Source organism: Colias eurytheme, chromosome 23 (genome assembly GCF_061535395.1).
Source record: "Colias eurytheme isolate Ceu_HAF_F1 chromosome 23, ilColEury1 Martin Lab GWU primary, whole genome shotgun sequence".
NCBI classification, from domain to species: domain Eukaryota; kingdom Metazoa; phylum Arthropoda; class Insecta; order Lepidoptera; family Pieridae; genus Colias; species Colias eurytheme.
The window spans coordinates 6,665,310-6,681,271 of record NC_143002.1 but is presented as its reverse complement, the minus strand read 5'-3'; the positions used below and the strand labels follow the sequence as shown (position 1 = coordinate 6,681,271).

The following is a 15,962-nucleotide window of genomic DNA, read 5'->3' as shown; positions in this document are numbered from 1 at the left end:
TGGTGGATAATGAAATAAAACAAAATCAATTTTTTACAACACTTTATTTTATAAAAAACAGTTATAAAAATAACAAATAAATATAAAGGATAAATATATTTTATTAAATACATGGTTTTGCTTTTAATTTTTATAACAACATGTGTACCATTTTGTTTTTAATAAATAAATACTCATAAATGCAAAATTATCACATTTTTAACAAACTTCTTAAATTACAAATTAAAATTAAAACATTTATTTATTTATTTATATTTTATTTACTTATATACTCTTTATTGCACACACAAAGTTTGACAAAATCAGGATATTATACTAAGCAATTGGCGGCTTTATTGCTTAACAGCAATTTCTTCCAAACAACCAAAAAATAAAAGCAGAAAGTTAATACAATTACAAAATTGGGAAGATAGTGTACACAGAGACAAAAAAGAAGACAACATATCTAAGCGTAATAGGTTAAAAGGAAAGGACATTTTTTTGTGACTAACATTTGTGTTATTACTTTAAATACACCTTCACAAGGTATATTTTTACAATACATTATTATAAACAAACAAGCATAAAAAAGTAAAAAAATTACATTAATAACAACGGCTACGATAAAATACCTCCATTTACATATTCGTCTAAAGGAAAATAATAAGTGATAAATAAATATCGTGAAAAATAACATAAAAACACGCTTTTAATAAAAATAAACTCATGAAATATTGTACTGTACCGAGCCTTGATAAGTGTAAAAAGATTGAAATTTGAATAATATCCACTTAAAGTGGGTCAAAATCGAAACTAAAGAGTCTGTTACACTTACAAACAAACATACAGATATTAAAAGCGTGTTAAAAATCATCACATGAAACCCAAAAAAACCCAGAAAAATCTATAATAAGTTTATAATTTTACAAAAAATTGTTAACAAATCAACATATTTTACAAAAAATCGATTCAATTTTTCAAAAAATCAATTACAAGTCAACAATTTAACAAAAAATCGATTGCAAGTCAACATATATTTCACAAAAAATCGATAACAAGTCAACATATTTCAAAAAAATCTATTATAAGTACATATTTATCCTACAAAAAGACTTATAATTCTTCTCTTTCCTTCTCAATTTTCCAATTATCTGGCAGCCAGTCATTCTCTACTATTCTCGTCTCGATAATACGCTTATACACTAGAGCTGATAGTCTTGCTGTTCTCTTTTTGTCTTTTGAATCGAAATCTACTTCGTAGAGACCGAAACGTTCGCTGAAAAGAAACATTTATTTATAAATAATTTATTTGTTTTTGTATTGTATTATTGAAATAGAATATTATAAAAAAATATTGAATTGGTTGCGGTTTAACAATAACTATTATATAATAATATACCTTACTGGTAACCCTTGCTAAGTAAACTCAGGGTTGCCACCAACTTATAACTTTACTTTATATTTTTTACTATCATAAATTTTGTTTATTTATTAATTTGAACACCACCTATCTTACACTAATCTAATAGAAATCCTATCCAAAGGTTGCATGGCAGAACTCTGTTATAAACAAAGGCTGCCTTTTAAACATGATTAATGTTTCTATCTTTTTATGTGTTATTTTCTATGTGTGTTAAAGAGTATTGTTTTTTATTGTATTGTATTGGATTGTATTGTACTGTACTGTATTGTATTGTATTGCAATGTATAGTATTGTATTTACTCACCTAGTCCCCGCAATCCATTCGACATTATCCATCAAACTCCACACGGTATAACCTTTTATATCAGTACCGTCTTCTATTGCAAACAAAATGGCGGACAAATAATCCCGTAAAGTGGTAACCCTGAATTTATCGTTCAGACCCGTGGTAGTTGACCAACCGTGCTCGGTTATAAATATTTGCGGGTATTTGTATACTTTGTTGAGATATAAGCATAAACGGTATATTCCGTAGGGCGCGCTCTGAAAAAAAAATTATATTTATATTGCATGTTTTATTTTATGTTAATATGTAAATAATTGGGGGTAGTCGTGATTTTGTTTCCGTAGTACGGAATAATGGGGCACAAGTTAGATGAAAGTTTGATTCCGACTACGATAAATGCTATAAAATACTAAAAACTATGTTTTTCAAACTTCTATGCATTTATTTGTAACTATAAATATATTTTTACACTAAAACAAGGAACTTACTATGAATGAGACTTCCTATCAAGTTGATTTTTAAGAGGTTTCTAATTAAAAGTAAGTTTTTTTCTGTTATGGGTAGAATGAAAAAAATACAATAATCTTACTCGACTTATGTAACATTCAAAATGAAAATGATTTACAACAATATTTCACAAATCAATAATTTGATTTTGAATTTGATTTGATTTACCTTCACCCAGACGAAATATTGACGGTACTTCCTTACAAGTCTATCACAAGTTACACATGATACTGAATTTGATTTGATTTTTAGTTTGATCTAATTTGATTTGATTTGAATTTGATTTGATTTGATTTACCTTCAACCACATAGACTGCGAGGATCTCCACTCCTTATTATGGGATATTTTCACGCCCATATCATCATTGATTGATGGATTATCATATTGTTGATCTGATTGTTCCACGAGAAATGATGTATAATGGTTGATGCCGAGGAAATCTGCTGACCCTGAGTTTAAAATATTTTTAATTAAAAATGTAGGAAGGTAATTAATTTATGCTTAGTATTTTCTAATAATATTTATTGGTAGGATTATTAAATGAGCTAAATCTTTTGTAGTGAACAATGTTATTAAATATCTTATTATTATTAAATCAGATGGTTCCACGAGGAATGATGTATAGTGGTTGATGCCGCGGAAATCTTCTGACCCTGGGTTTGATGAAAATTAAAATTATTTTATTGTTTGTCACTACATAGTATAAAACAAAGTCGCTATGTCCCTATGTATGCTTAAATCTTTAAAACTACGCAACGGATTTTGATGCGTTTTTTTATAGGTAGAGTGATTCAAGAGGAAGGTTTTAGGATAATATTTATTATGTTTTAGATAAAGCTGGCGAAGCCGCGGGCGGTAAGCTAGTAATATTATAAATGCGAAAGTAACTCTGTCTGTCTGTTACGCTTTCCCGCTTAAACCTCTCAACCGATTTTGATGAAATTTGGCACAGACAATCTTTCAGACAATCTTGAGAAAGAACATAGGCTACGTTTTATTGCGAATAAACACCACGCGGGCGAAGCCGCGGGCGGAAGCTAGTTTTACATAAAAATCAAATATACGATACCTTTCAATAGTTTAATTTCCTCTTTACTCAATGTAGGCAACCTAGATTCCTTGTAACCCTGTTCCTTACTCTTTTTAGCAATTCTTTCTTTCACTGAACGCGGGAATCCGCCATCTTCCGACCATATGGGGTCCATGTATAGACCAATCTGAAAAAAACAATTAGAATAACTTTTTAGGTTTAATCGAAAATTTACGGTTAAAAATATTATCACACACAACTTTCAACCAATAAACAGTAAACACATCCATACTAATATTATAAATGCGAAAGTAACTCTGTCTGTCTGTCTGTTACTCAATCACGCCTTAACTACTGAACCAATTTGCATGAAATTTGGTATAGAGATATTTTGATACCCGAGAAAGGACATAGGATAGGTTTTATCCCGGAAATCCTACGGGAACGGGTTTTTCTTTGAAAACGCGGGCGAAGCCGCGGGCGGAAAGCTAGTATAATATAAATAAATGTCTTAAAATATCTATTTGGTACAATCAAATACACATTTTAGTAACAAATTTTCACACAAATGTTATCTTTTTACTATTTAATAATAAGTACATTATTATGTGAATTATATCAATTAAATGTTTACTAACCGTAAAATCTCTATAAATGGCCGCTGCCTCTTCATTTTCTGTTGCATTTGTCTTACCATGCGCCCAACTTAAACCTAACGAAATGCCTACTTGACCTGTAATAAATAAAATATTACTGTGTTTATTTATTCTATTTTTCCTATTTTGTTAACAAAATAATTTTCCAAGAAATTGTAGGTATGTAAATATAAATTTCAAAATTGCATGTAAGTATGTACTTAAATATCAATTTCATCAAAAATTGTTCAGCGAGTTTAGTGTTAAAGAGTAACAAACATATCTTTATCTTAAGTTCGACAAAAAAAAATTACAAGTTATCATATTTTGATAGTGAGAAATAGAAATAGTCAGAATATAGGTACCTTAATTATAATTTAATATTTAAATAAAAACTAATGCAAAACTTAACATACAATTTTAGTATTAAAACCAATAAAAATAAATATACTTACCGTTATATTTCTTCTTATATTCTTTCTCATACAATCTATAAGCTTTCGCGTGAGCAAGCATAACATTTTTCACACATATGTAATCTCCGACTCCTTTGGAAACTATGCCTGGCGCCATTAAACCACTGTAACCTGTAAGATATACAATTAAATAAAAAAAAACTACTGTAAGAAGTTTGTATGCATTAAATATTTATATTTGTTATTCTTATTTAACCCATTGAGCCCCGAACGGCCCGATTGGTCCACGACACAATAGATTTTCTATTGTGTCTGTGATTCCGGGGCCTGAGTTATTAATATTTTTCATTTGAGTTGAATGAAATAACAGCAAGAATAAGATTAACAGCTTGTTTTATTTCTTAATAAAACTTATTCGTCGAATAATGTATAAAACTACCATTTTAAAAACGTATTCTAATTGCCCGTATTTGACAGTTTACGTAACATTTTAATATTATCGTGTAATACTTTATCGGACGGATAATAAGTTTTATCCAAGCATTGAAAAATCGGCCCTAAGAGTGTAATATGCTTAAACTAAGTATATTTAATTCATTCACACAGGTATTATAAGACTGTAATGATATTTTATATAATCAAAATACTAAATTCAAACATTTAGACTAATTTGTAAAAACTCAAACATTTATATATTCAACTAAACTTCATTTAGAAGCACTTTTGAAATATAAAAATACAGAAAACAATAATTTACCACGAACAACTATCTGCTTGTATTGATAATAAAAATTAAAAATCAAACCATCTCAAATAATTAAAACATGAATTTTTTGCACAATCTACCGCTAGTAAATAAATATGACTCACCTTCAATACAGACATCATTAGGTTGGTTTATTGTGATCCAATATTTGACCCTATCTCCGTACTTATCAAACACAACCCTTGCAAAGTCTTCAAACCACTCTGCAGATAAAGGGTTGATCCAACCCCCTAAATCTTGTAAGGGTTGTGGTAAATCATAATGGTATAGTGTGACCATGGGTTGAATGTTGTATTTTAATAGTTCGTTGATTAAATTGTCATAGTATTGTATTCCTTTTTCGTTAATTATGTTTGGGTATCCTGGAAAAGGTAAAATTATTAAAAGGTGAGTTACAAGATGTTTAAAAACAATTTTTAAGATGTATTTTGTATCTAAACTAGATAAAAGTAATAAAAAAAATGTGTGCGTGTACTAGTGTACACACGTAAGAAATGAAACTTCTTTACGACCTTATTTTTCAAAAAATAATTTACTATATGCAACTTTACAGAAATACCTCGAATCACGCGTGGTAGGGATAAGAAAAAGATGGCGCGTAACGGGAAAATGTCACGCGTAACGAAAAAATGTTACACTAAATTGTTTTCCAACCCCGATAAAGAAGTTTCACTTCAAAAATACATAACTCTTCACAGGGAACTTTTTGTAATTTTTAAAAAGCACAATTATTTTGATACCCTTTCTTTTCTTACTTAAATATAAATGTGATAATGTTATAAAGTCTGTTTGTTTTTCACATGGCAAATGGTGTGATTCAATGGAGTGATTTTAATGTCTGTCGATAGTGAGTAGCCAAGGGAGTAACATAATCTACTTTTTAACACAAAACTTATTCCAATTAGAATCTCTTTTGACTATTTGAGCAAAGCCACAAGCAGAAATCTGGTTCAAATTGAAATTCCAACTATTTATTTTCAAAAAATGTGGGATCAAAGATACCACATTTCTTGCAAATAAATAATTTGTTTTAATCTAGTCTTTAAATATGTTAGCACGTTTAATTTAACGATAAAATTATATTTTAAAAGTAAATAAATTGACTAACACAATTATTTTAATAATAATCTATTGGATAACAGTATTAACAAACATTTAATTATCAAGTAATAATAATATTTCATGTCATATTCAAAATAACAATCAAAACAACACCTGCGCTGACTCACACAGTCACACCACTCGAATAGTTGTTTTATAATTAATTAAGTTAATCAATTTATTTACTTTTAAAATATAATTTTATCCTTAAATTAAATGCGCTAACATACATATAAAAATGAAACCCAGTTTTCCTTGGTCACGGATTCACGCGTGAACGGGTGCACCGATTTCGATAATTCTTTTTTTATAATATTCCTTGAAGTACGAGGATGGTTCTTATGGAAAGAAAACATAAACATGTACCACGGGCGAAGCCGGGGCGGACCGCTAGTTACTATATAATTAAAAATACACAAATTACCTGTGGGAAGAATCCTCGGCCAGGATATAGAGAATCTATAATGATCAACGCCCAACTCTCTCAACATTTCTACATCTCGTTTATACTGGTGATAAGAGTCGCAGGCTTCATCACCATTCCTACCATCAGTTATCACCTCTGGGTAATCGTGGAGGAATCTGTCCCATATGCTTTCGCCTTTACCTGGAAAATAGTTTAAAAGTAAGTGATAATGGTTTATTGATTGATAATAAACTGAGATTTAATTAGATATGTAAGTAGAGAATAAGTTAAATGCTTGATCGCTTTAATGGCATAAAGGCATTAAGGCATAAAGGCATTGCATAATGCGTCCGCACCTACATTAGGTGCGGACGCATATACGATAATTTTATTTTATAAGTTTTGCTGAAGAATATCTAGTTATATACAGTAGGCGCTCGATAATCCGGCGCTCGCCAATCCGGCACGCTCAGTAGTCCGGCACTTCGGGACTCAGACAGCCCGCTCTATAATCCGGCATTTTACATAGCTGAACGCCGGATTACTGAACGAAAACGTCACAAATGATGAACCTAATATGTAATTTTAATACATAATTAATTAATATTTTAATTAATTTATGTATTTTTTTTTATAATAAATTCAAGTTACCATTTTTAATATGAAGTCTTATTTCCTATACTAATTCGATAATCCGGCATTTCCGACAATCCGGCATAGAGGAAAAATTGCCGGTGCCGGATTAGCAAGCGCCTACTGTATATAAAAATAAAACCCGTTTTCTTTGGTCACGGCATCATGCGTGAACGGGTGGACCGATTTCGATAATTCTTCTATTATTATATTCCTTGAAGTACGAGGATGGTTCTTATGTAGAGAAAACGAAAATATGTACCACGGGCAGAGCCGGGACAGACCGCTAGTATACAAATAAATTTGAATTTATTGCGTAGTGTTTTTTTAATTTCATTTTTTTTTTATTCAGTTATATTGTACATAATTGATATAACAAGTGGCGGTTTCATTAGAAATGCTAATCATTACAATTGATCACATAACAATGTTTCATTGAACTAATAGATGTGACCAAGTTGTTATCTATTTCAATTAACATATTAATTATTTTAAACTATGATAAGAACTTCAATGTTACTTAATTACAGCTACATATTATGTAATATTTAAAACTAAATTGAAAGTTGATTCATATGTTTCATTTAAAAACCACATGTTTTTTTTTTTTTTTATTGTAAGATTTAAATATGGAATGTGTTTCTCTCTAAATATAGAATATATTAATGAATTAACCATTTAGTATTATTTGTGTACAGAGGGGAAGTATTCTTTGTGTACAATGGGAAAAGAAAAAAAAAAACAATAGAAAATGTGGATAGAATTTTTAAAGGAAGATTCTTAGTAGTCATATGACCACATTGGTTTTAAAGGAGTGAAAACAGTAAAGTAAATAAATAGTATTTTTACTCACCGTCGATATTCCAGGCACCTTCAATTTGATATGCAGAAGTAGATACACCAAATGAGAAATCATCTTTGAATTTCCGAATCCTGTTATCTGACCATCCATAAACACATAAAACACTGAAATTTAAAATATTTAACTTGTAAATCATTATTTCATGTATTTAAATTGCATTAATTTATTATATTTTTACGTACCAACATGTTAGAAATTGTAATAAACGTAAATACATTTTCCTTAAATACTATAAAGGTTCACCTAATTATTATTGACAGGATTGTTGTTAACTGATAAAGTTTAAAAAATAAAAGTTACGACTCATGCAAAGCCGGTATTTTATTCATAACATACACTGATAAAAAAGATAAAAACACACACTTTCATATATCTACGATAAAGGTAGATAGTAAATTGATAGTTATAATCATAGGTTATAATTATTAATAATTAGTATAGGTATTTATCGACTCGAGTCTCGAGTTCTCGTCTCTCGACTGGCAGTTTGCACTTTGCCGGTTTCGCGGTTCGCCGAACGGCGAACTATACCAAAATATAAATACGAAATTGACATTTGACAGCCAGTGTTGCCAACTCAATTTTCGGAAAGGCACTAATGCCAACAGCAAAAAAAGCACTTGTTTATGTATTTTCCTGTGGTATTTTCAGTCAAAAAGGGCGCTAAACGTTAAAAAACATATTTTTTATTTAGAAAATATATAATATTTATTCAAGTGAGTGTTATTTATGGCATTTAGAAGTTACGTGAGAAAACAAAGTTATTTTGAAACCATGGCACTTTTTCATTTGTATGAACGTATACCGAGACGTTATGAGGTCAAATATCCAATCTCACATCGGTTTTATTAGGACATCCTTTAATAAATGGCGAAGGTACCATAATTTACAAGGCAAACACACCCACGAACATTGAGGTATTATTACGTTATTAGTATGATCGTACTCAGCGATAGATGAAAAATTGAAAAAAATGTCATAACTCCGAAAATACGAAAAATCGCATAACATACATGGGGGTGATTCGGATAGCCCTCTAGGTCCTCTACCTCCCAAATTCCGTTCATCACCACTTTTTGGGACACCCTGTATAACTAAGTTATATACATATAAGTAGTTATATTAGGTACACTACAAAGCTTGAATTAAATCTGTCTGTTTAAAGTGGGTCAAAGTCGCTTTCCTGTGTCACTTTCTCTATCCCAGCTATGTCCCTTTGTATGCTTACATCTTTAAACTCAAACTCAAACTCAAACATTTATTTATTCAATTAGACTTCTTCCAGAAGCACTTTTGAATCGTCATTACATTCTTTAAATTTACCACCGATTCGGAAAGCAGTATCTATGGAGAAGAACCGGCAAGAAACTCCATAGTTGCTCTTTTAAAGTCATGTCCATATACAATATAATTTTACATTACATGTTACTTACATCTAACTACATAATATTATAATATATTATCATAATATGCCAAAGAACTGTCCTGTTATTCTTACGCGACAACCCTCCATGGATTTTCATCTTCCATATATTCCTTAATGCTGTAGTAGGCTCTCTGAACTAATACATTTTTTAAATAAGTTTTAAATTTAACACTACTAAACTCTTTAATACTATGAGGAATTCTATTGTAAAAACGTATACCTTGGCCCATAAATGAATTTTTAACTTTAGCTAACCTATAAAATGGCATTTCAATTTTATTTCTATTCCTTGTGCCATAACAGTGTCTATCTCCTACTTTTGTGTGTAAGTCCACGTTTTTGTGTACATGTAAAACATTATTAAATATATACTGTGATGGTACAGTGAGGATACCAATATTCTTAAAGAGATCTCTTAGTGAGTCCCGAGCACGTAAATTATATATAGAGCGTATGGCTCTTTTCTGTAATATAAATATAGTTTCTATATCTGCAGCCCTGCCCCATAGTAGAATTCCATAGGACATAATGCTATGAAAGTAACTAAAATAAACCAATCTAGCCGTATCTTCATCGGTGAGATGCCTTATTCTTCGAACTGCATATGCAGCTGAGCTGAGCTTAGCAGCGGTGGTGGCAACATGGGTTTAAAACTACGCAACGGATTTTGATGCGGTTTTTTAATAGATAGAGTGATTCAAGAGGAAGGTTTTAGTATACCTATAATTTATTAGGTTTTAGACAAAGTGGGCGAAGCGGGCGGTAAGCTAGTAATATTCTAGTTATTTACCTATTATTTTCTATAATATACGGAACCCTCGCGTTTGTCCCACTGTCCTAGTGACTCATACCTACGAATAAATCACCTGTGATCATAGAATTCATCTATTTATCTTCCAGTAGCTCCTTACCGTGGTGATATCATTGCATGTGTGTTATTTGTAAGTGTTTATTGTTGTTACCTTAATTATTATTATGAAGGCGATAATCTTCAGGTAAAAATCTATATAATAAATTTAATATCCATTTACCAACGTATATAATATAATATAGTTAGTATATTGTTTGTACTTAAGTACTTAACAAGAAAATAATAATATTTAAATAAAAAGTCAGTAATTTAACTTGGATACGATGAAATTTTAGATTGTTGTTATTGACGAAATGTTAATTTAGAAGCTCTTTCATATCTATTTGCTTCAAAATATGTAAGTAACTAATAGATTCGCCACATCTGAGTCAATACGATTTTTATTATTAAAAAAAATATATCTAACTATTTACTTTGAAATACTTTGGTAACGTTTCTCCATTTTAAAAGATAGGTATTCATGGTAAAAATTTCGTTTTTATCTCGATTTTTCATGGCAATTATGATTTTTTTCAGTGGTCTTTTAGTATGCTGCTGTGCTTTGCCAAAACATGATAGAGAATTTCCCAGTGACTTCCTGTTTGGAACTGCTACTGCATCTTACCAGATTGAAGGAGGCTGGAATGCTGATGGTATGTACCGTGTTTTCGATGATATTGTTGGTAATTTACTTAGGTAGGTAGTTATTATAAGATATGCATTATTTTACAAAAAATCATTGCGTTTTTGGGTGTTAAATTTTTATAACAGTGTAAATTCAAAACGTTTCTTCTATGTTTCGAAATTCTAATATTTGTCTTACAAATTATAAAATTAAAGTTATAAATGGTGAGTTATAGTTGTAATTACTGCTTGAATATTTTTTATTATATTATATTATGTTACTATGGCCTCTATAAATAATAAAACAAATTAATAAAAACATGACGTGTTAGGTAAACTCAGGTGCATTGAGTTACTCATACATAGTAACTCAATGCTCAGGTGTAACAATATTTATTGTAGCTGGAAACTATTCACATAAAACCTATCTGAATGTGTGTCTGTGCCTACAATCTACATTCAAAATAATTATAGGAATGTTGTTTATGTGTACCTATTGTCCAGTTCATGAATATTAATTTTTTTTTTTCGTAGGTCCGAAATCACTTTTGGTAGGTACTTAATGTGATCGCTTTTTTTATTTTTTATTTATTTTATTATTCCAGGCAACAAATGTAGGTAGTTACAATAATAAAATTATAGGTCTTAATATAACTTAAAACTACGGCCCATATAAACATAAAAAAAAAATAGTTTATTTCGTTTCTAAATTTTACACAATTTGGAGTAGTAGGGCCAGTCCTAGTAAGTTTAAGATAAAACCTGTGTCAAGAGGACCCGCTCTTCCTTAATTAAAATAGGTTATCTTCATGAAAAAAATAAACTGTTAATAACTAAATATAAATATGAATATGAACTAAAAACTAATTTAAATACTAAATTAATATTAATATGAATATCACACGTCATTTCTTCGGTGTGTGACACGATTCCGAGGGATCCGTCCACGGAAGCGGCAAATCACAACTCCCTGCAACCAAAACTCCTTATTGACTTACACTTATTTTGGATAGTGGGACATAATCTATCCTTAGGATTATAAGGATATTTATTATACTCCTCATATCATAATGTCTTAATAAAAAAATAATAATAAACGTATAAAGAGCGAAGTTGTAATAGTTTACAAAATTTATATGTTTACAATATTAGTTGCAAAACAGTTCATAATATATAATATACTAGATTTCCGCCCGCGTTTTCAAAGAAAACCCGCATAGTTCCCGTTCCCGTGCGATTTCCGGGATAAAACCTATCCGATGTGATAATCCATGTTACCCTCTATATGTGTGCTAAATTTCATTGCAATCGGTTCAGTAGGATTTGCGTGAAAGAGTAACAAACACACACACATCCTCACAAACTTTCGCATTAAAATATGTATTAGTAGGATAGTAGGAAGTAGGATCTTTCTGCTATCATATTAATTATTGGTTACAATGTTTAACTGAAGTGTTTTATTTTATCTAGTAACGCGTCTAGTGCCTATTTACAATGCTAATAAAATTAACATAGTTGTTATTATGACATTTACATTCTAGAGATTCTCAATAATGCACGAGAACCAAGACATAAGGAAATGTAGTTAAATATAATATGTGTTACAAAAACACGAATAAAATCATAATAATAGGTAATTAATCATCACAAGAAAATTTAATTTGCGTTTCTTGAGCTCCAACCTCTCTATCTCTTCCGAATTAAAAGGTTTTATGGCATAGAAATCTAAATAACAAGACACATAGAAGTGCTGTAATGTCATAATTCGTATGAAAACCGCTGTCGCCAAAATCAACACATTCAAACCGAAAGCTAAACAGTACACACAAGTAAACTATGCCTTTTATTGGACAGCTTGATTTTAGTGAAAACTAACTTATCTATTAAATTAAGCTTTTGAATATGTATCCTAACGCACGAATTTACGGTTTATTTTAGAATAACATCCCTAAGTATATGAGACTTTTTGCTCCAATACGAACAAACGTGATAATAAGAATGGTCGACTGTGTCATTCATTGTTATTTCGATTACTATGGTGACACTCGTAATACTTGTAAATATTCTATAATTTTAAGGAAAAACGGCATTATTTCTAAAAAAAAATATTTTCCGATGAAATATTATTCCTTTATAAGTATAATTACAACTTGTGGAAGAATATCCGCAATGGGAATTGCTGAAACACACCATGTATACACTCATACGTCTCCAGAGCAACTGAACAGTGACGAATGCACTGGTGATGTGCAAATCACCTGAGTGGCGACAAGGTCACGCACGCTTACGACTTCTAGTGTCTTGTTATTTAGATTTCTATGGTTTTATGGAGTCGATATTCGGTTTGGAAATACACTTTTGAACCAGTAAAATAATGTACATACGTAAGAAAAGCCAGTTTTACAACTGAAAACTGAGAATGACTACTAGTTCTTAAACAATGTAATTTAACTAAATATGTTCATTGCAGGCAAAGGCGAAAACATTTGGGACCATATGACACACACCCGACCTGAAGTTATCGCGGACAAAAGCAATGGAGACGAAGCAGCCGACACCTATCACAATTACAAACGTGACGTCGAAATGATGCGAGAACTTGGGCTAGACGCTTACAGATTCTCCCTTTCCTGGTCTAGGATCCTTCCCAACGGCCTAACCAATGAGATCAATGAAAAAGGCATCGAATTCTACAATAACTACATTAACGAAATGCTCAATTATAACATTACGCCCATGGTGACTTTGTATCACTGGGATTTGCCACAAAAGCTTCAAGATTTAGGTGGTTTTACCAACCCTCTATTCCCAGAATGGTTTAAAGACTACGCCCGAGTTGTGTATGCGAAATTCGGTGATAGAGTCAAACATTGGATCACCTTCAACGAACCAAGGGAAATATGTTACGAAGGGTATGGATCTAGTACCAAAGCTCCAATCCTTAACGCTACAGATGTTGGTGTTTACCTCTGTGCTAAATATTTAGTTCTGGCTCATGCCAGAGCGTATAAAGCATATGATAACGAATTTCGAGCTAGTCAAAATGGAGTATGTGGCATTACAATTAGTATCAATTGGATAGGACCTTTGACGGATTCAGAAGATGACCAATTTGCAGCTGAAATTAAACGCCAGGCTGAGGTAAAAATATTTTTAAGATAAAAGGAAATCATCATCAAAGTAATCGTTTACAAAATTATTCACGTTTCGACATTTATGGAATTGCAGACGCTATAGTTCTGGACGATATAGAAATAGTAGTTTTTTTTTACTCGCAAACCAATCTTCTGACTAACCATTTATAATTATTTAGTACAAAATCCTACTAAATATAAGATCATTAATTACGTTATGCACTTATCGTTGTTTTTTCAAAAAAATTCTCTGCATTTCAGTGGGGCCTGTACGCTGAGCCAATTTTCTCACAAGACGGTGGTTTTCCCAAAGAGTTTTCCGAAATAGTTGCCAAGAAAAGTAAAGAGCAGGGTTACCCGAGATCCCGTATGCCAGAATTCACAGAAGAAGAGAATCAACTCGCTCGTGGAACTGCAGATTTCTTCGGTGTTAACCATTATACTGCCCTTTTGATATCGGCCAATGATTATAAGAGCTGGTATCCCGTACCATCCTTGAATGATGATGCGGGTGTCGGTGTGTATATCCCACCTGAATGGCCGAAATCAGCGTCCCGATGGTTGAAGGTAAGACATACCTAAATTAATAGTTTATTTACACATTAGTTAGTTCTGCCCATGAACATTCTTATAAATATCTACTGCAGTAATCCATTTCAAATAATTGTACTCGTAGATTCAACTTTTAACCAGAACTCACAGAAATATTTCATTGTATATACCTATGTATATAATGTGTACTTACTAACTAGGCTCGAGTGTAAAACAATGTATGTTCGATCTTCTTCACTATTTTCCCAATTCTTCATAATGTCCACTAATTTTCACCATCTTGCCTATTCCAGCAAGCACCAAACAGTATCTTCAACGCCCTAATAGACTTGCACAAGAAATACAATGCTCCAGACATCTACATCACAGAGAATGGCTGGTCCACGACACCAGAAGCTGGATTGGATGATAATGACAGGATTAGATATTATAGAGCAGCTCTAAATAGTGTCCTGGATGCTTTGGAAGCCGGTGTGAATATTAGAGGTTATATGGCCTGGAGCTTGATGGACAACTTTGAATGGATGGAGGGTTATCTGTAAGAGCCATTTTTGTTATTTTTATTAGATTTTTCTTGATTTTCCAATCCATCGTTAACTAAAACTAAAAAGCTTAAAAAATCGATTATTTATGGATACATTGTTTACTCTGTATGCAGTTCTACTTTGTCTATTCCAATTTACAGCTGGCAATACTGATAGATAATAAAAATTTTGCAGGATAAAAAGTTTTCTTGTTTAGACACTAGATGACGTTGTAATCAATGTCTTCCGATACAAAGAATTTCTATTTTTTTCAGTGAACGCTTCGGATTATATCAAGTTGACTTCACAAGTGCTGAAAAAACACGTACGCCGAGGAAGTCTGCTTTCATTTACAAAGAAATTGTAAGAAGTAGAAATATTGACCCGGACTATGAACCATATAATAGAACTATGTGGATTGATGAAGGACACTAATTTTAGATTATTGCACGCCTCATAAGCGAAGCGTTGAGGTGGGTACTACTGTCACTTCGCGCAAAACATCTGATTTTTCAAACTTAAAATGTCTTTATGTATCATACATTGCACTTGTAAGATAATACATACACACACATATTAAGAAAAAACACTATTTTTAACGTTCATGATATTTTTGATGACATTTTTGTTATTTAAACTAGTTAAAAAACAGTTTAAAAAAGTTCTGTCTTGGACGTCCGTGTGTCTGTATGTGCGGATCCTTTTTCTTGTTAACACGATAGCGACCGAAATACTTTACTAATCGAGTCTTTTTTTTTCTCTTACGCTTGAGTATGCTCAGGAATAGAACCCTTTCATTTTTCAGGG

General features: G+C 31.4%; 2 protein-coding genes across 2 annotated transcripts; one reads left to right on the top strand and one right to left on the bottom strand.

Moving 5' to 3' along the window:
• Positions 1-966: 966 nt before the first annotated feature.
• On the bottom strand, positions 967-8,378 carry LOC149898364 (myrosinase 1-like). The gene is made up of 10 exons (XM_090115524.1): positions 8,228-8,378; positions 8,037-8,149; positions 6,569-6,751; positions 5,148-5,405; positions 4,317-4,448; positions 3,865-3,959; positions 3,266-3,413; positions 2,494-2,645; positions 1,707-1,945; positions 967-1,255 (listed from the first exon to the last, which is right to left on the bottom strand). Exons 1-10 carry the CDS (start codon positions 8,260-8,262, stop codon positions 1,093-1,095), a joined length of 1,518 nt encoding a protein of 505 aa, XP_089971650.1. The 5' UTR covers positions 8,263-8,378; the 3' UTR covers positions 967-1,092.
• Positions 8,379-10,835: 2,457 nt separating this feature from the next.
• LOC149898363 (myrosinase 1-like) lies at positions 10,836-15,596 on the top strand. Its single transcript, XM_090115364.1, has 5 exons — positions 10,836-10,974; positions 13,416-14,086; positions 14,341-14,646; positions 14,925-15,169; positions 15,431-15,596. The coding sequence occupies exons 1-5, from the start codon at positions 10,836-10,838 to the stop codon at positions 15,588-15,590; spliced, it is 1,521 nt and encodes a 506-aa protein (XP_089971490.1). The 3' UTR covers positions 15,591-15,596.
• Positions 15,597-15,962: the final 366 nt, after the last annotated feature.